The sequence below is a fragment of the Hipposideros armiger genome, unplaced genomic scaffold (genome assembly GCF_001890085.2).
Source record: "Hipposideros armiger isolate ML-2016 unplaced genomic scaffold, ASM189008v1 scaffold_8, whole genome shotgun sequence".
In the NCBI taxonomy this organism is placed as follows: domain Eukaryota; kingdom Metazoa; phylum Chordata; class Mammalia; order Chiroptera; family Hipposideridae; genus Hipposideros; species Hipposideros armiger.
Window position 1 is genome coordinate 112712 of NW_017731358.1, and position 19709 is coordinate 132420.

General features: G+C 38.0%; 1 protein-coding gene across 1 annotated transcript in view; it reads right to left on the bottom strand.

Annotated features, from left to right (window-relative positions):
* The window catches only part of ATP13A4 (ATPase 13A4), a gene marked incomplete at its 3' end in the record, with an annotated part of 124296 nt that extends 112462 nt beyond the window's left edge, over positions 1–11834 (bottom strand). Inside the window, 1 exon segment of the mRNA XM_019650774.1 lies at positions 11495–11834. Coding sequence (XP_019506319.1) covers positions 11495–11557 — 63 coding nt within the window.
* Between the last annotated feature and the right edge of the window lie 7875 nt (positions 11835–19709).

Below are 19709 nucleotides of genomic sequence, written 5' to 3' on the forward strand. Positions count from 1 at the left end.
TTTATTCCTCCTAGGGTAGAAATAGCAGTGGGGAGCTATATAGGAAATTTTTCTGAAATGAAATATGAAGGCCGCCACTTTGTTACTAGAGCCCCCTTCACCTCTGACCATGTGTCTGCTATGGTCCGAACTGATCCTTTATATGTACATAATACTTTTTGCCTGAAAAACCTTTAAATAAGTAGGAACTTCCCAACTTCCTGTTACATACTCCCTCTCCATAGTTCTCTGGGATGAAGAATGACAAACATGGCATTTCTGAGCATCAAAATCATTTCATCATGTCAGTTCCTCATTAGTCCCAATCCCTATACTCATGAAAGGAGTATTGAAAGCCACTCTGGCTTTACAAATGTACAGACCCCCAAAGGGTATGAATTTAAGCCACTAAGAAAGATTCTCTGTCTTTAAAAAAAAAAAACTCCAATTTACACAAAATGCAGGCAAGATTTATATGCAGAGATGTTTACTGCAATATTATTTGCAGTAGTAAATAGAAAGCAATCCATGTATATAAGAATAGGGTAATCATTACAGAATATTATATAGTCATTAAAATTATGTTTATGAAGTATTTTAATAACATTTTATTTAATATTTAATAATATTTGAAGAGAAACAATAGAAAATTATGCCATTTGATTTCAAATTTAATTGAGAAATGGTGATGCACAAACAAAACAGACTGGAAGATAAATGCATGAAATGAAACACTAATGGTATTTGCCTTGGGTGATGGCATCATTATGATTCTTTTACTTCTGTACTGTATACATTTTAATCATTAAACATGTTTCACTTTTAAAATTAGAAAATATATATTTTTAAAAAGTCTTTTCTACCCCTTCACAGATATCTAAAATACCAGCAGGAAAGCTTTATATTTTATATTCTCCCTGGCAAAGAAAATCACCTAGGGGATCTGACCACTTTAAATATCATTTGTTCAGTTCAGTTAAACTATTATTTATTAACTCTCAGATTGAAAATTCTGTTTGTTCATTTGTATTTTTTACTTAGACCTTTCAATCCCCACTTATCTCACTCCAGGTAATAGTCTCCAATACCCCAATTTTCTTCAGTCAGCCCACCCCTTTCACCACCCTTAGCTGATATGATTCATGTAGAGTTGACTCTGATCCCAACTCTAAGAGTGAATATGTGACAAAGAATGTGGTATTCAAACATTAATAAGTTTGAAAAGGAGAGATGATCCAATCAAATCCAGTAAGAAAAAAATGAATATTTTGTTGAGTCTACTGAAATAAAGGCAAATTATTTTTTTCCATTGGCATAATACCTGGAGATTTGTAATCCTGAAGTTCTGAGAGAGTCCCATGTGAAATCTGGGAATAAAACCAGTATGACCAAATGACAAGTCAATGACTTCTAAGTAGAAAATCCTCCCCCAGGACACAAGCAAAAAATCCACTGATGCTAGATGAAAGATGGAGGCAAAAACACTCTATCACTTATCATCTTGAAAGCAGTATTCTATAAAATCAAGCCCAAGTAGCTGCTAAGAGAAGGGCAGGAAACTCCTACCTAAGGCCAGTTACAGATATAAGACAGAGGCAGCTGCCAGCCATGCAGAGGATGAACAGGAATATTGACAAAGACCACTTTCCAAAGCCCAGCCTAAGACTAAGTTGAACAAGGGCTACAGCTAACCCTCCCCCCTCTAGTAGAAGCCAACACTGAGCAACAAGTCAAGGAGGCCACTTCTGGGGAAGGGGCAAGAACATGAAGCGAGACCACTTCTGTGACACAGGCACACACAGATGGCTGAAGACTGGAGTACCCAGACCATCTGATTTTAGCACCTTTGCCCATGTTCAATTCTATGCCCAAAAGATCAGAGACCTATGACTTTTATTAAAAGGGACCTGGATGTTTTGTTTCTCAAAGCTCAAAATGAGCCCAAACTATAAGATAGCTGCTAAACTAATGTACATTGTCTTGGTCTTACGTAGTAGTAGTGGTGGTGGTGGTGGTGGTGGTGGTAGCAGCAGTGGCAATGATAGTAGTAATGGTAGTGGTAGTGGTAGTAGTTATGATAGTTATAGAGTAGTAGTAACAATGGTGGTAATATAGTAGTAGTAGCAGTAATGCTAGTAGTAGTGGTGGTAACAGTAGTAATGGTGATGGTAGCAGTGGTGGTAATGGTAGCAACGGTGGTAATGGTAGCAACGGTGGTAATGGTAGCAGTAGTGGTAATGGTAGCGGTAGTGGTAGCGGTACCTGTAGTGGTAACACAAGGCCACGTCAGAAGCCTAATGCCATGCATTACTGGAGTTAGAGCAGGAGCCTTGGAGTGAACCTGCTTAGGTTCAAGGTCTGTTTTTGCTACTTCTTAGCTTCCAGATTTGGACAAATTATATAATTTCTCAGTGTTACCTTTTTAAAAATAGGGATCAGCAACTCAACTGAGTCAGAAAAAAAAGAGAAAAACTCTTGGAATATTTGCGCAAAAAACTGCAATTCACCTTATCAGAAATATATGAAGTAACCTCAATGTTACATGTAAGATATAGACGTGAAATGAGACACAGTGCCTGCCAAAAATAACTCACAATCGGTTGGGGGAGAAAGACACATGACACTATGATAAAACCAAGTGAAAATAGCTGTACTGGACATTCAAACCTACTCCTGACAAGGAAGGAATCAAGCAGCTCTCAGGGGCTCCCAGACGGCTTAGTAAAGGAAGTCAGATTTGAGATGGGTTCTAATGGATGGGTAGGACACTCATGGCCAGATATCAGCATGAAGACATATCCCCTGGTAGAAAACCTATATAATATATTCTGGCAAGAGCAAACAGACCACATTTGGGTGGTCAGAGAAAACAGAAAGTAAAAAATTGTCTCTTGGAATTGATGAAAGGAAAAACCCATATAGGGTGGCTTGGCCTCAAAGCTGAAAGATCCTTATTATGCTTAGTGATTCCAAGTCAAAAGAGAACGAAATTGAAGGTAAATGTGTGCCTTTAAAATCAACCTATTTTCCCATTAGAAAGCAAATAGAAGTAACGTTTATCTACCCAAACTTAATTCTTGAATACTTTTGTCCTCAAAATACAATATCATCTTCTCTGTACTGATTATGAGATTTGAGTACCAGAGTTTCAAAATCTTCCAGCCATGATTCCCTCAAGAAACTAATAGATTCTGGAAATGCTAACATGATTATAGTCTCAGCCAGGGCCCCATTGTGCAACTACTGAAATCAAAAAGTGTCCTGGCCTAGGCGACACAATAGTCCTCTGGAAAGCACACAGCATATTTGGGCCTCCTCTCTGTTCTTTTTTCTGAGAGGGCATCTAGGACATGGCTGTGCTCATTGTCCATAAGAATAGCCTTAGGCTGAAAACAGAGTTGAGTAGGCAGTGTTCTGAGCTGTCTTTGAACTCTATCCAGTTTCAGGCAACTCACCAAGGTTTATGTGATGGGCTTCCAGAAATAGCTGCAAGCCATTTAGGTAGGTGGTCTCACTCAAGCTAACCTTCACAAAGCTTTGAAGTAGCCAAAGAGCCTTGAAACTGACACCCAGGAATGAATCCCCTCTGGACACACCACCAAATCACCATCTCTTTTAAAGGCCAAGCCCTTGTCTATGTCTTCTGTGGGCCTGAGGACCCAAGGCTCATCATTGGTTCATCATTTACTGTGAGACCTACTCTTTAGCCCTTTGCTCGTGAGTAAGTCACACAGCAACAGCCACAAATTTCCAGTTCTCACGTAATGCAGTGTCTCCAGATATGTTGTCCTTTCCTTGACTATAAAAATCTCACAGCACTTTGAAAAACTCAAGAGTATTGCTTAAATTTCTTAAGATGTTTCACAGCGATTTTATTCACTTGTTTTAAAACTTTTTAAATCTTATTTTCTTTGTGGGTGTTAGAGAGGATCTTAAGAACCCATCTGCATTGGTCCCTGATTCAAACCAATGAGGTGTTATTATCGCTACCTTATAAATAAGGTGAAATCAAAGGTGATTTCAAATAAGGTGATTTGCTTTAAGGTTGTAAGAACAAATAATGGTAAAGCCAATACCCCAAGGCTGGTCTCCAACCTCTTAACACTTCAGGAGGGTTTTGTTTGTTTGTTTTTTCAATTACACCTAAGGATACCAGTAAACCACTAAGTTTAAAGTGGTAACTTAAGCCTCAGCCTACCATTTACTTAGTCAAATGAATGTGGGCATATCACTTAATCTCTTTATGACTCAGCTTCCTTATTTGTAAAAGAGTGATAATAATCCCACTTAGGACTGCTGAGAGGATTAAATAATAAAGTTCTTAGTCTGGATCAATCATCATATAAATATTTGATATCACCATTGCCATTCTCACTCCCACCCTATCCCTAAATTCCCTGTGGGGTTAGGTGGTAGCAGATCTTCTTCCATTGGACAATCTAGGAACTTTAAAGACATTTGAATAACTACTCATCCAATTTCCCCCTTCTCTCTTACCCTACAGTCTGTGGATTAAAAAGTCTTTTTAATTCTAATTTCTAAATATTTCTTGAATTCATTCTCTACTCAGCCTCCTCTCTGACAAAGCTATAGTTCCGTCCTGAATTTCTCACTTGGATTATTTCAAATACCTTTTTCTTGGCCTCTCTTCCTGTCTCTGGCCAACTTCCCCTGCCTAGTGAAGTAACCTCCTTTGGAAAGGCAAATCCTACCATATCATTCCCTGTTTCAGATCTTCCAGTGACTTCCCCCTTGTGTCCAATCAGGCTAGCATTACAATCCTTCTGAGCAAGTCCAGCTCCACCATCAAAGATTCTAATTCAGTAATTCTGAAATGGAATCTACTTTTCTGAAATGGAATCTACTTTTCTTGTGCTCCTCAACTAGATTGTGATACAGTTTTTTCATGGGTCAGAGTTTCGGAATCATTGGAAAGGATAAAATGTATATTCATTAGGCTGTCTTATAAAGTCCTTCACAGTCTGGGCCTCAACTACCCTTCCAAGGAAATTATATGCCTCTTCTCCCCTTGAAGTTTTCTTTGGCTGAGTTGCTCCTTCTTCTGTGCTCCCAAAGTTTTATAAGCATAACTCCCACAAATGACACCTATTTTATCACACTTTCATTGGGCTTGCACCCCTGGTCTCCCCACTTGTAGGGCCAGCTTTGTGGGAGTGCAGCCTGTGCAGTCACACAAGGCACTGTACTCAGAAGGGCCCTGAATTTGGCTTCATGCTTGCTAGAACCAGCCTGAAATTCTTAACAATTGTTGAACAAGGGGCATCTCATTTTCATTTTGTACTGGGCCCCACAAATTATGCTCTCTGTCCTGCCCACTCAACTGTGAACTCCTTAAAAACAGAAGCTATTTGCTATTCACTTGAAATACTCCTTGATTAGAACAGAGGACTCCTAGTACAGAGTAGGGGTTTGGTAAATATTTGTTGAGCTCATACATGAACTGATGAAAGGAAAGAATAAAGTATCTCATAGAAAAATCACCTAGTGTGGTTAATAAACTCTGAAGAATAAGCTTTGTGTGTGTTTTGAAGAGAGAGAAGTCAATTGATAAGTTCACAAGATGTTTGAACTTTCCAAATAAATAACATAACATTTCCTAGGTTTCTCTGTAAATTGCTCAAACAGTTTCTCCATTTGAGTCCTGCTGCCTCCCTGTTCTTCTCAGAATGAAAATTGCAGGTTAATGGAGCTTGCAATGGCACTGTCATAAATATGCCCCAAGTATCTGTGCCAAGCATTGTGCTAACTTTGGGGGATACCGGGAAAGGGAAGGGGGAGGCCATAGAAAGGTGAACCAAGCAGGGTCCCTGTTCTCAAGAAGCAATTAAATCTTACTCTTTAAGATGAGTTGACTTCATGGGAGTTCTGCAGCAATGAATTGAAAATAAAGACACTAGACTTGGCCAGTGGCCCAGCTTCCTGAACATTTCAACTGACAAAATGTCTCAGTCTGAACACAATTCCTCCACTATGAGATCTGTGGGGTTCACTAGTTAACATTGGCAACCAACTCGGAGGTGCTCATGAAGCATAATAAATAAGTGGCTATTGAGGTGGGGGAGGTACTTTTGCTCCCTGGTGTTAGAGAAGAAAAGACGAACATCAGCTATCAAAGTGGGCCAAATAATTGGTGAGGACAGATGTCCCTAGCTCATGCTGAAGGCATGACAGGACTTCCAATGTGGCAAAGACCACACACCACCCTGCTGCCATATTAGTGCCCATGGCAGCACTGACTTCTTGCTATTCTCAGAAATGACACGGACATTTAAAAAGACTTTTTCTTGCTTTTCCCCAGTCCCTAATTTTTAGTCCCCCAGTCTACTAATGTTATTATCCAGTAATAACATTAAGAGATTCTAGTCAAAAAAACTACAAATGCCAATAAATATAGAGAAATGTGTTCAACTTCAAGAAAATGTAAAAATAATACAGCCATAAATTATCGTTTTCACATACTACTACATGAGCTAAAGTTCAAAACATTGATAATGTCCAACATTGGCAAGTATAGTAGAGAAAGCAAGCATTCCCAAAAGAGATTGCTCATCAGAGCATAAATTATTACAACCACAATCTTAAGGAGGGCAATTTGGTATTATATATCAATCAAAATTTAAAATGCACATCCCCTTTGAAGCAGCAGTGACATTTCTAGGACTTTATCCTAAGGAAATAATTTAACAAATAGGTGAAAACACAGAGGATGCCAAAAAAAATGCATACACATTTTAAGAAAGATAAAAGATTTATTAAAATTAGGCTGATGGTAACCACTTTAAGTACCTCTTGTAATTGCAAAAGTCAAACATGACTTGTGTTCATCTTTTGTTATTGGTATACGTATATTGAGTATTACAATTTTTTTCTTTCTTAAAATATGCATTTTTGGCACCCTCTGTACATGTACAAAGTTGTCCATCACAGCTAAAAAGTTTAGAAGTAACCTAAGTATGCAACATGAAAGATTTGCCCAATATAGCACAGTTCATCCAAGTACCATTTAAACATTAAGCTGGTTATGCGGAGCTATAATTATCAAAAGGTAAATATGTCCATGATAGGTGTAATGAAAAGGCCAGCTTAAAAAAAAAGATATAGATGAAATGACTCCATTTTTGTAAAAAAAAGATGCACATTTGTGAGTATATGTGTACATTCTTTTAAGAATAGATTGTGATTGATTTTATTTGTTTTGGCATGATGCACAGAGCAAATAGATGGATGATATCCAAATACAATAAGGGTATTATTGTACCCAAATACAATAAGGGTACAATAATACCCTTATTGTATTTGGACATGTATAGGGGGTGGGGAGGTAAGTCTTGAAGAAATAATATGTTCAGTGGTATGCTGGTAAATATTTAACAACTAGCCTTCGGGTGGGCAGGATGGAAGTCATATGTGGCATTTACCAATTTCTATGGCGAATACACCCAACATTATTCATTTAAAGCTACTAATACAATGCCACTAATTGTGGCATTGAAAACAGATGTACAGTAGCACATCATTACATAGTATTTCTATGATACATATGAAACAGGTGTGAATAATTACGAGAGTATAGATAATATTAAAATGTAGTAAAATAATTAGAAAATGACAAGTTTTGTGTATGCATTTTTTATAAGTCTAAAAGGAGAGTCACCAATATAATAATATTGATCATGTCTGTATGGAAACTTCATGAATCATATTTACTTTAGTTTTTAGACCTTTATATGTCATTTTAATATTTTTACAGTAAACATGTTACCTTTATAATAAAAAAAAATAATTCAAGGGGTTTTTTTCTTATTTGTTAAAACCTAAGAAAGAAAGAAAATCAGGCAACATCACTTTTAATACAAGTCTCGCTGGAATAAAACACTTTTCCAAAAGGAGTTTGATTTCTCTAGGATGTCACTAAAGATAGTGATCAACAATGTTTAAACATCAATTGAACCATGATATCTTTGTTCAGTTATGGTGTAAGAAAATGAGCATTTAGTGTTTCTGAGGTCTTTCAAACTATAAATATGCAACATTGGAATTCAAAGGCCCTCTGATACTCTCAGTTTACAGATAAGGAAACTGAGTCCCAAGACAGGTAAGTAGTTTCCCAGGGTAAACACTGCAAGGCAGGGTACAAGGTGACTCCGCTCCCCTCCACTTGTGATTAAAGTATATATTCTTCACTTGTCATTATTTCCTGAGAAGTGATAACCTTCTTTGGGGAAGTAGTATTCATTAGATTGGCAAATTGCTGAAGCCCTGACTTGTGCATCTTTGTTTGGGTAATTGCAGCTTACGCTTCTCCAGAATTTTATATTTGTCAAAACACTTCCACATAGATTAACTCTGTTGTTCCTCATAAGAGCCCTGTGAGACAGGTAGGATAAGAAGGACCATTCCTACTTTACAAATAGGAAAACTGAGGCTAGAGCAGGCAAGTGGCTAGCCCAAGGCTAGTAAGAGGCAGGTGTCTGTTCTGGTCATGGTGCTGTCTGGGAGTCAGTCTCCTCTTTGAGGCCTTCCTCTAAAGGTTCATTTCTCCCCTTTCCTTCCTTGTCCTTTGAACAAATTCTTTCTTCCATTTTTCCTGTCTCATTTTTCACTTAAGGATATTGCATTCAAATCACCTAGAGTTGCTCTTTAGTTTGTTTCTTTTATTTTAGAATGAAAGGTAGTCCCAAGCATCCTTAGGCCTGGAAATATTCCTGTTCTTCTCTATTTGACATGAAAGCCAAACCCTAGAATGCTGTTTTCTCTTAGAAGTTGAAGGCATTTCTATCATCAGAGGAATGACTTCAGCAAACGTTCAAACAGTATATATTACAAAGCAAGCAACTGTAAATACTTTGGTATGACACATTTCTACACAACCTTGGCTTTCTAAAAGGGTTAACACTGAAGTCCGGGGAAACAGGCTGACTCAGAAAATACAAATCATACATAATGGAGCATATCCTGGGGAATCTAAGATCAGATGTTCTCCTAAGCTTTGATTAATTAAAGGAGGATGTGTGTTCTCCTGTTAAGAGTATATGATGTCAGATGGGTGCTGGACTTGATGGGGGGATCACTTCATAAGTTGTATGGATGCCTGGCCACCGTGCTCTACACATAAAACTAATACAAAATAATATCAAATGTTAACTATAATTAAAAAAAAAAATATATATATATATATATATAGTCATGGATGTAAAGTATGCATAGGAAATATAATCAATAGTATTGTAATAGCTATTTATGGTGTCAGATGGATAGTAGACTTGTTGGGGTTATCACTTTGTGAGAGGTGTAAATGTCTAATCATTATGTTTAGTACACCTGAGACATAATAATAATAATAATAATAATAATAATAATAATAATAATTAAAATGTTCTCAGGAAGACCTGAAAAAGCTATAAATAAGCTATGTTCAGGTTCAGAGACAAAAAGAGCTACCAGTTTAAACTAAGCTGTGTGGTGCCTCAGCTCCTGGGCTTATGCAACCTTAGACAAGCAAATTCTCAGTACATCAGTTTCCTCATAGTTAAAGTAGAAATCCTAACACTGACCTCACAGAGTATAGTGAAAACTAAATTAGCTAGTAACCAAGAAAATATTTTGTAAACTAAAAATTACTATGAACATGCAGGGAATACATTTCAGATACCTTGATAATTTCTGAAGTTTACTGCTTTATAAGGGGAATGGAGTAGTGAGTTAAAAAGGGACAGTGTCTGATACAGCAACAGGCAGGTGGCCAGGTTTCTCCAGGCAGAACAGGATGGAGAGCTCAAGAGTGCATACTAATTGCTGCACCTCCAATGAGACTACTGGCCAAGTGACTCCTCTCCAGAAAACATAGTGTCCCTTTCCATTATCAAAGGCTCTTCTAACTGGACTTTCAGCTGCATACAGAACAAAGTCAACGCCCTGATGCATTGGGTGGTGCTATTATGAAGATGAATATCAACAAAATTGCTTTGCTAGAATCTGTAGGTTGCAAAAAGGATAGTAGTTTCCCTAGAACTAAGACCGTCTACTCCCAAGTAAGAGTCTTAATGACTCTTGAATGACAAATTGTCGAAGAGCAACAATGAGGGAAAAGAGCAGGTGTGTTTTGATCTGATTATTTGAGGGAGGATAAAAAAAGTATTAGTGGAAAGGAGAACCTGCCTTCTGATGAAGAGCATTCAAGATGACAATCAAATTTTCAACTTAATAGATAGAGTAATGGAATATTCACTCTCTAAAGAAATCACTGGAAAAATAAAGATAGGGTCAAAGGTCATGTTGGTGACGGTTGTGTAGGGTCTGAAGGCAATTGTCATTTGGCGGTCAACTCTGATAAAAGTAAGAAGATAATTAAGAAAGCCACGTAAATTGGGGTGCCTTTTATTTCCCTATAATTTCTTCATTTTTGATAGTAGAACGGATCTAAGTTTAAAGGTTCAAAAAAATGTTGTTGCTATAGGAACAGGTAAGCTGATTAGACTTGAAAGACCAGTTTAGGAACCAAGAATTTAATAGTCAGGGCTAAAGCAATTAACCAAGAAAACATTTTAAGTAAATGTCTTTTGGGTTTGTTATTTACATATTAATTCCAGGAAGATAAAATGCTATTATAGAATGAGAGCATCACATCTTAACATTTTAATTACACCATTATGGGCATAAAAGACTATAATTAGCAGAAAGGCCTTATTAAACAGAAGTAACACATTTCTAACTCTGTCTTGATTACATTGTAATTGAGAAATACAGCTTTAAATTTAGCAAGTGTTAAGAATTGTCTTTGATTTTCCTGCAGTTTCCCAGATGGGAACACATCTAAAATAAAAGAGACAGTAAACTACGGAAAGTTTTCTGTAACCTACCTCTATATCTATTGAACTACAGGTAAATTCTAGAAGTAAACAGAAATAAGTGTAGGCTGATCATTGTTAATATTTTATGTTTTTCCTGTCCAACAGTCTTTGTGAACACAGGTCTGTGAGAAGGGTCAAAGACCCAGCGGCAGTCCTACTTCCTATTGATATTCTGCTCCTTCCTATCTGGGAGTACGGCTCGGCTCCTCACCTTAGGGCTTTCCTGAAATTATTAGAAGTTTTGAACAGAACTTGCTACACTGGTAAGGCTCAAAAATGCATTGTGCTTCCCTCCCTTTCTGTTTTCTTTAACAAGAAAACATTTTTGATAAAATGAACACACTATTTTCAGTCTAGCATATTTCTGCTGTCAGAGGCTACACTTATGGGACAGAGAGATTGCCTGGACATTACCTTTTCTCACATAATACCAGAGTCCAACTACAGAGAAGTGTGTGTGTGTGTGTGTGTGTGTGTGTGTGTGTGTGTGTGTGTGTGTGTGTGTGTGAGAGAGAGAGAGAGAGAGAGAGAGAGAGAGAGAGAGAGNGAGAGAGAGAGAGAGAGAGAGAGAGAGAGAGAGAGAGAGACAGTGCTGGAGGCTGGGGAACAGAAATGAGAGGAGAGGAATGTGGCTAGAATCTTACCATCTCATTTTCTTCTCCTTCATTGAGCAAAGCGTGCTGGCCCTTCTCAAAGTGGTCCCCCATGAAAAAGTGATCCCACGTGCTCCTCCCTGACCTTCCCAGAGCAGACACTTGCAGGACGAACTTGCAGAGCCTCCGCCGTCTCAGGCTGACTGAAAGAGTTAATGATCCTCCAGGTTAAAACTCCTTGAGCATACACCTTCTCAGCAAATGACAACAGCTTAGCAAACTCAACTCCTCCCACGAGTCACCCTCTGCTGGGAGGACTTTGCCTGCTCCTTGCTACCGCCTTCTCTCAGAGCAGCTGTCCCAAAGGAGGCTGCTCCCATGTGGATATTTTTTGTGCCCAACTTACAGGGAAAGAACTCATTGCCTGCCCAGTGTCTGCCAGCATGAGACATCTGACTACAAATCCACTGGACAATGCGGGGTTGGCAGAACCCTTCTGAGGAATGGGGCAGACTCAAGAACTCCCAGGTCACTGCTTTATTCACAGAGGCTAAAGAATTGGGGTTGGAGTGAAGTTAACAGAGCTGCAGATTTTATGTGATTAATGAAAGCCCCAACCCATCAGCTTTTAATAGTACCCTCATTCATTTTACTTACAAAGGGTACAAATTATGACTAATCCTCCTCAAAATCCATTTGTAAAAACATTTCTTTGTGTTTGCAAAAAGCATCCTACTTAATGTGTGTGTGGAATGAAGTTTATTTTTGTGAAAAACATCTAGAGGAAGAACAAAGATACGATCAAACTACTTTATGTAATCTCCGTTCGTTAAAATATTGGTGGTTAAACTCTTAAGGGGTCTAGAAATAAAATATTCAAGTGATTACGTGGCAATACTCATTTTTTAACTTATTCATAAATTCATTTAATACACGTTATTTGAGCAGAGACTACCTACGTGTATATAAATCAAATCACATTTGCTCCCCTCAAATTGATGTAGTAATTCAAACATGCAAACAAATATGATAGAAGGTGGTTAGTTCTTATGAAAGCTGGAAAGGTATTTGTAACCACATTTCTCTGTGTATGCAAAAAAAATCTACTTAATGTGTATGTAGAATTAAATTCACTTTTGTGAAAACATATAGAAAAAGAGCAAAGGTATAATCAACCTATTTTGTGTAGTCTCCTTTCATTAAAATACTTGTGGTTAAACTCTTAAGGAGGTCTAGAAATAAAATATTCTTCCAACAGCCCTGTAAAATTATTAGTCCTACTTTATATATGAGCAATCTTTGCAGCCCTGCACAAGCTCCCTCAGCTAGTTGTAGATCCTAATCTCAGGATTTGCAGTGATTATAAATCCGTGCTCCTTTCAATACAGTCATATGCCACATAAGGGCATTTCAATCTACGACAGACCACATACACTATAGTGGTTCCAAAAAGATTATAATGGAGCTCAAAAATTTCTATTGCTTACTGATGTCATAGACATCATTGCCATTGTAATATCATAGCTCAACCCATCACTCACGTGTTTGTGGTGATGCTGGTGTTAACAAACCAACTATGTTACCAGTTGTATAAAGGTATAGCACTGGGTGGCTGGTTAGTTCAGGTGGTTAGAGTGCAGGCTCATCACACCAAGGTTGTGGGTTCGATTCCCACATGAGCCAAGGAGCTGCACCCTCCACAACTAGATTGAAACAACTATTTGACTTGGAGCTGATGTGTCCTGGAAAAACACTGTTCCCCAATAAAATTTCTTAAAAAAAAATTATAGCACATACAATTATGTACAGTACATAATACTTGATAATAATAACAAATGACTAAATACTGATTTATGTATTTACTATATTATATATTTTATCATTATTTTAGAGTGTGCTTGTTCTACTTAGAAAAAAAAGTTTTGCTGTAAGACAGTATGCCATGTTATACTGGCATCTTGTGTTTAACACATCGTAGGATTTTCCCTTGTACTTGATTTATTCTCCCCATTGTTAAGTGGCATATGATTTTATGACAGATGCAATGTGATTTTGTCTATATGTGGGATCTAAAGAACAAGATAAACAAACTAAACAGAAACAAACTCATAGATACAGAAAACATTTTGATGGTTGCCAGATGGGAGGGAGGGTTGAGGGTGTCAGCAAAAAAGAAGGGATTAAGAAGTACAAATTGGTTGTTAAAAAGTTGTTATGGGGATATAGAATATAGCATAAAGAATATAGTCAATAATATTGTACTAACTATGTATGGTGTCAGATGGGTACTAGATTTGTTGGGGTGATAGATGGGAGGGGGTTAGGGGGCCAGGGTGAAAAAGGGCAAAGGATTAAGAAGTACAAATTAGTAGTTACAAAATAGTCGTATGGATGTAAAGTACAGCATAGAGGATATAGTCAATGATATGGAAATAGCTATGTATAGTGCCAGGTGGGTACAAGATAAGTCAGGGGGATCACGTCTTAAATTATATAAATGTCTAATTACTAAGCTGTATACCTGAAATTAATATAAAATAATATTGAATGTCAACTATAATTGAAAAATTAAAAAGGGATGGGAAAGGTAAAAGGGCACACGAGATCCAAATTTCCAAGTATAAAATAAGTCATGGGGATATAATACAAAGAAGAAAGGAAGGAAGAAAAGAAAGGAAGGAAGGAAGGAAGGAAGGAAGGAAGGAAGGAAGGAAGGAAGGAAGAAAGAAGGAAGGAAGGGTTTCAAAACCAGATGCAGAACTTAAGTTGTGAGATAAAGTAAGATCCTCCCAGTGTCTTTATCCTCTCCACCTGCCATTTACTACTCCTTCTTCCCAGAGGATGTTCAGTCTTCACTTTCCATTTCTTTCTCTTCTTCTATTTTCCTCAAGCCTGACCCAAATAAGAATCGCAGTTGAAAAATGCGTCATTTTCAAGTCCAAACATCACACGATGGGAGAATATTTCATTTTTATTTCATGTCATCTCAGGTCATTGTGTCAAGTTATTAAACCAGCCACAAGCCTCAGCAATCATCCCTGAGAACTGCGAGGCACAGAATCCTGTTGCAGAAATGCTGAGGACATGGAAGCACTTTGATTTGACTATCTAATCAGAACTTGCAATTTTGAAAATTTTTTGTTGGGAATTAAAATTCCGTATCCTGGCACCCCCATCACTATACAAATGGGTTAAAAATCATTTTAAATCAATTTGCATTTACGAATGAAATGGAAAATTATGTTTTGAAGTACCTCTCCCCCTACCCATACACACATTCAACTTTTAAAATGACCCATTTCTCATTAATTTAATCTTTAATTAAAAATTTGAGGTAATTTAGAAATGAGCTAATTTAAAATTTTTGCTTTTGTACATCTTGTAGAAGAAAATTAATGGAGTAAACACAATTGCAAGAGTAAATTTTACTTGCATATATAAACTATATTAAAGTTTGGGGGGAATATAAGCCTATGGAAACATTTCAATGGTGAGATGACTCAGTGCCATGTTGTTTGACTTATATTGTTGCTGACCATTCTTATATATTCCTTAAAGCAGCACCTCTACTAAAACATGTGCTAACCTAGATCCAGGTCCTATTTGAAAGTAATAGAATTGTATTGCTATTTAAATATTTTATTAATTTGGGTAGTTTATTAATTCTAATCAGTCATGGTCATAATTAGTCTGTTTTATTATAATTTTATATTTATTTTATACTTTAGTATAAATTAATTTTTTTCCTATGAAAGTCCTGAAAATAAAAATTTATTTCACCAGTGTCAGTTAAAAAAAAAGAGAGAGAGAGATTGACATTGTGAAGCTCCCAGTGGAGGCAAGCAAGAGACTTAGACTCTGTAGAGGTTAAGTAGAACTTAAAGAAATGATGCAATAGCAAAAATGTTTTTAATGACATTTCCTTTTTCTTATTATGACATTAAAGCATGTTTGTTGTGGAAATTAGATGATACAGGCAAGTGAAGAAAGCAAAGAGTGAATTCTACTCAGAGATAGTCACTGTTAGATGATGCTGTTTTGTTTTTTTGTTTTTTGTTTTATGTTTTTTTTCATCTATGCATTCATGGATAATAGCAGGCTCATGTTGCATATAAAAATTTGCTTCTTGTTTTTCATTTAATATTTAATTACCTTTTTCATATGATTAAACATTTCTGAAATTGTTGCTATTTAATGAATACATAATATTCCATCAGGTTGAATTTATTCAACTTAAACTATGCTGCGTTAAATTTTTGTATGTGCATATTTTTAATATAGCCAACTTTATTCCCTTAAGGATAATTTCTAGAGGTAGAATAAAGTGGTGATAATAAAAGTATCTGCCTTATAGAGCTGAGGACAGGAAAATTAGATCAGTTAAACAACTTAGGACAGTGTTTGTTTGGTACAGGGCAAGCATTCAGTGACTATTAGGTGTGACTATTATAACATATTTTGCTTGATAAATATTGACAAAAAGTCTTTCAGAAAATTCCTTTTCATTCCTAACATAAGCACGTCACCAAATATTTTCATAGTACTTGAAAATATTGTGAACCACAACACTGGGCTTCGTGAATGGCATCTGGGGTAAGAGATGGGGTCTTGGCCAAAGGGAATGAAAAAATTAGCAATAGCAGAAGCCCTCCCGAAGAGTGGGGTTTGAGGGGTGAGAAATAGCATGGAAAGGAAGGGTGAGGCAAATGTTACCATCAGATCTAATGGAAGCGTGACCAGGGCTCATGCTGGGATAGTGCATGTGTTTACGTGTGTGTGTGTGTGTGTGTGTGTGACATTGTGGGTACAAAGAGAAAGGGGTGCAAGGCTCTTGTGATGCCTAATGTTTCTCTGGGATTGGGAAGCCCCAGCAGATCAGAGGTACACAGTCAGAAGGAGTCACAGATTATTGAGGGCAAAATACAAATTGAGTGGGTCACCAGTGCTTGAGGAAGGAGGCAGATCAGTTGCTGTCCAAATACAAGGGATATTCAGTTTTGTAGAAGCTGTAAGCTGGAAACCATACGTTCTATCATAGATGCAAAGAAAAGCCTGAAGATCCAAAATTAAGGGTAATTACTGAGGTAGTTAAATCTCAATATGTGAAGCTGGAATTTAGGGCCATAGCAAAAGAATAGGTTAAAAGAGCAAAGGCAGGCACATTGCCTCCAGAGAACCACGGTCTAAAATGCATCTGTTACCTGGAGGGGAAGAAAGCATTTGACTTGCTTCTTTCAGCAACCTCAGCGGTTTGTGAGTTGAGGACTCAGGCACTCTATTCTATGCTGCTTTCACCTCTTGTTACCTCACACGATGCTTACCCATGACAGTCTCATGGCCTGCCTTTCGTGGAGCACTTAACTGTGTTGAGCAGTACTAAGCACTTTACAATATCACAAGGATGGTGCAAATAATATTCATTTCATGGTACAGATGAGGAAACTGAGGCTCAGAGCAGTAAAGTGGCTTGCTCACGATCACATAGATGGAGAGCAAGAGACAGGAAGTGAATGTGTTTTCCATCTCCTGTTACAAAATACTTGACATTTAACAGTGTTTCGTATGTAGGCTCCTAGGCCAGATGCCAGCAGAGAATGCTGACTGGAGGAGGTGCCCTATGCAGGGGCACTGGCAGGGAGGAAGAGAGGAAGCCTGGGACACCTCAGAGTGGGACTCCTGGATTGGGATCTGACCAGCCAAGCCCTAAAGCTTCTTCCAATGCCAAGGTGATCTGGCTCTGAATTCCTCTCACTTAAAAAAGCTGGGGTTGCCCACGTTGGACAGTGGGGCTGGCAGAGGTTGGCCCTGATTCTCCCTCTCTCCAGTACTCTCTGATGACCTTTCAAAGGCCCCTGGAAACTCAAGACTCCAAAACTGCCCTCCTAGGCCTGGTACCCTTATATTAAATTATCTCTTTCAGTTAAGGACTTCACAGAAATCAGAGTATCCAATAATAACAGCAAATATTTGGCACATGTTTACTCTGTGCTAGGCACTTTGCCATACATCATCTCACCTAGCTTCATATCAACTCCAAGAGATTTATTAGAGGTAAAGGGATTTGTGCTAGTCATACTGATATTAAGTGGCAAGGCAATAATTGGGGCCCAAGCTCTCAGACATTAAGGCTCGTACTCTTTTCTACAGTATTGAAGTATAGTTGAATGACAATAAACTGAACATACATAAAGTATAAAATGTGTCAGATGAACACCAGTGAAACCATCACCACAATCAAGAGGATTAAGGCCTTTGCTCTGAATCACCAGGCAGACATTTCCACCTGTTAATCCTAGTTCTCCCCTTGGTGTCATCAGATCAGTGTCCACCCCAGTCTTCTACATGACAAGCAGTGAGATATTTGAAGATGACCAACCTGTGCATCCTACACCTCCTATTCTCAAGATAAGTTCCTTCATGAGTGCCTGCAAAGGCCTTTCATAAGACATAGCTGAATTTCTCTTATCAGCTTGTTAACCCCCCCATAAGGATTTTGCCCAGGCAATTGGATATTTGGATGATTCTCCAATCTGCCAAAAACCATGCAGCTTTTGCCACAAGACACATAGGCTGGAACCAGGCCTGCAGGTGGCAACCAACAATACCCATGCGAGGCAGACAGGCCAGGGTTGGGAGGTGCTGGAGTTCACGGGGTCTGTTCTGAATGTTCTAGTCCTAAAAGGCTGGCATCCTTCAATTGAACAATCAATTTGCATGTGGGCTTAATTTAGAAAGACTAATAAAAACATTTGGGGGTATTTTTTCCATTTTATATTTTTTAGGGAAGAAAAACATTCCCAAGTACTGTTACCTTCAACTTATACTACTAATTTTTCCTTTAAAAAATAGTCTTATTTATCCTTACAATAATCCCATAGAATATAAGAGTAGTAGTAGTAGTAATAGCAGCAGTAGTAGTAGTAGTAGTAGTAGTAGTAGTATTTTATTTCACAGATGAAAAACCAAATCTTAGGGTAACTGAGTAACTTGCCAAATTTCCCATTGCTATTTAATGGTAGAGCCATAATATAAACTTTCTGATTCTAAAGCTGGAACTGATTTCAGTACATCAAGTCTTTCTGAGGTGAGTGGCAGAGGGAAACAGGAAACATTGACTAAAATCCCAAGTCCAAGGATCCTTTTGTTCAAATACACCCTGATATACATCACATCACACACACATACACATGTTTCCTGCTTTTACAAAAATGGGATTATATTCTACATAGTGTTCTGTAAATTAACTTTGTAGTTCATGTATCATGGACATCTTGCTATGATCATAGATGGACCTTATTCTTGTATTTTCTTTTTACTTTCTTCAAAGTAGTACAAGCACAAGATAACCCATACTTACGAAAAATGAAGAACCTGTGTGTGCACTCGCAGGGATTCTGATTTGGTAGGTCTGGGTTGGGACCAGTGCATACGGAGTAGACAAGTCCCAACGTGACTGACAGGCACCACTGGCAAAGAACTTCCATTATTCTATGCCGCCTCCTGTGTGTGAATGAAACATAAACAAAGCAACAACAAAACATGCAACCAGCTAATAACAAGTGTCCTGGTGCTAAAAGAAGACTGAGAGGAACAGGGAGAAAACTGGGTTCAATTCCCAGTGACGAGGAGGAAGCACAGTAACATTCCTACGACAGACACAGAAAGAAAGGGGTGTGTTTCATGAGGACCTGCAAACAGTTTCCTCACTGCCAAGACAGTGACAGCCCCCAAAAGCCTCAGTAAGAAAAAGATCAGACTGGAAGTTGGGAGACTTATTTTAATGTTGCATTTGCATGGCAAACACAGCTTTTACTTAGATTGTTAATTTCAGATGCTTTGTCAGTGTTATTGAAGGATTTGGAAAAATCTAAAACACCTCAAAGAGCCCCCTTCGATGCCGCATTAACTGGGGGAGGGTGTGAGTGCGAGGAGTGCTTCGGTTCCACTTTCCATTCTTTGCTCCATCAGGAAATAACATACCCCTTTACCCATTTGCTTGGGCATTGAAAGACATATATAATATGAACAAATAAAAGCTCTGAACGACATTCGTTGTTAATTTCAGTCTCTTCTCCCTCCCAAAATATCATTGATTGATCTACTTGAGAGTCTTCTTCCCTCTTGTCCAGCCTCTTACATGCTGATGCAAGAGAAAACTCAAATGTAAATCATCCCCAAGTGGACATTAGGAAGGATGATAAACAGAGAGGCCCAAAAGCCAGCCCCAGCTTTGCCTCTCTCTCCAGCTCCAGCAGGGACCTGTTTT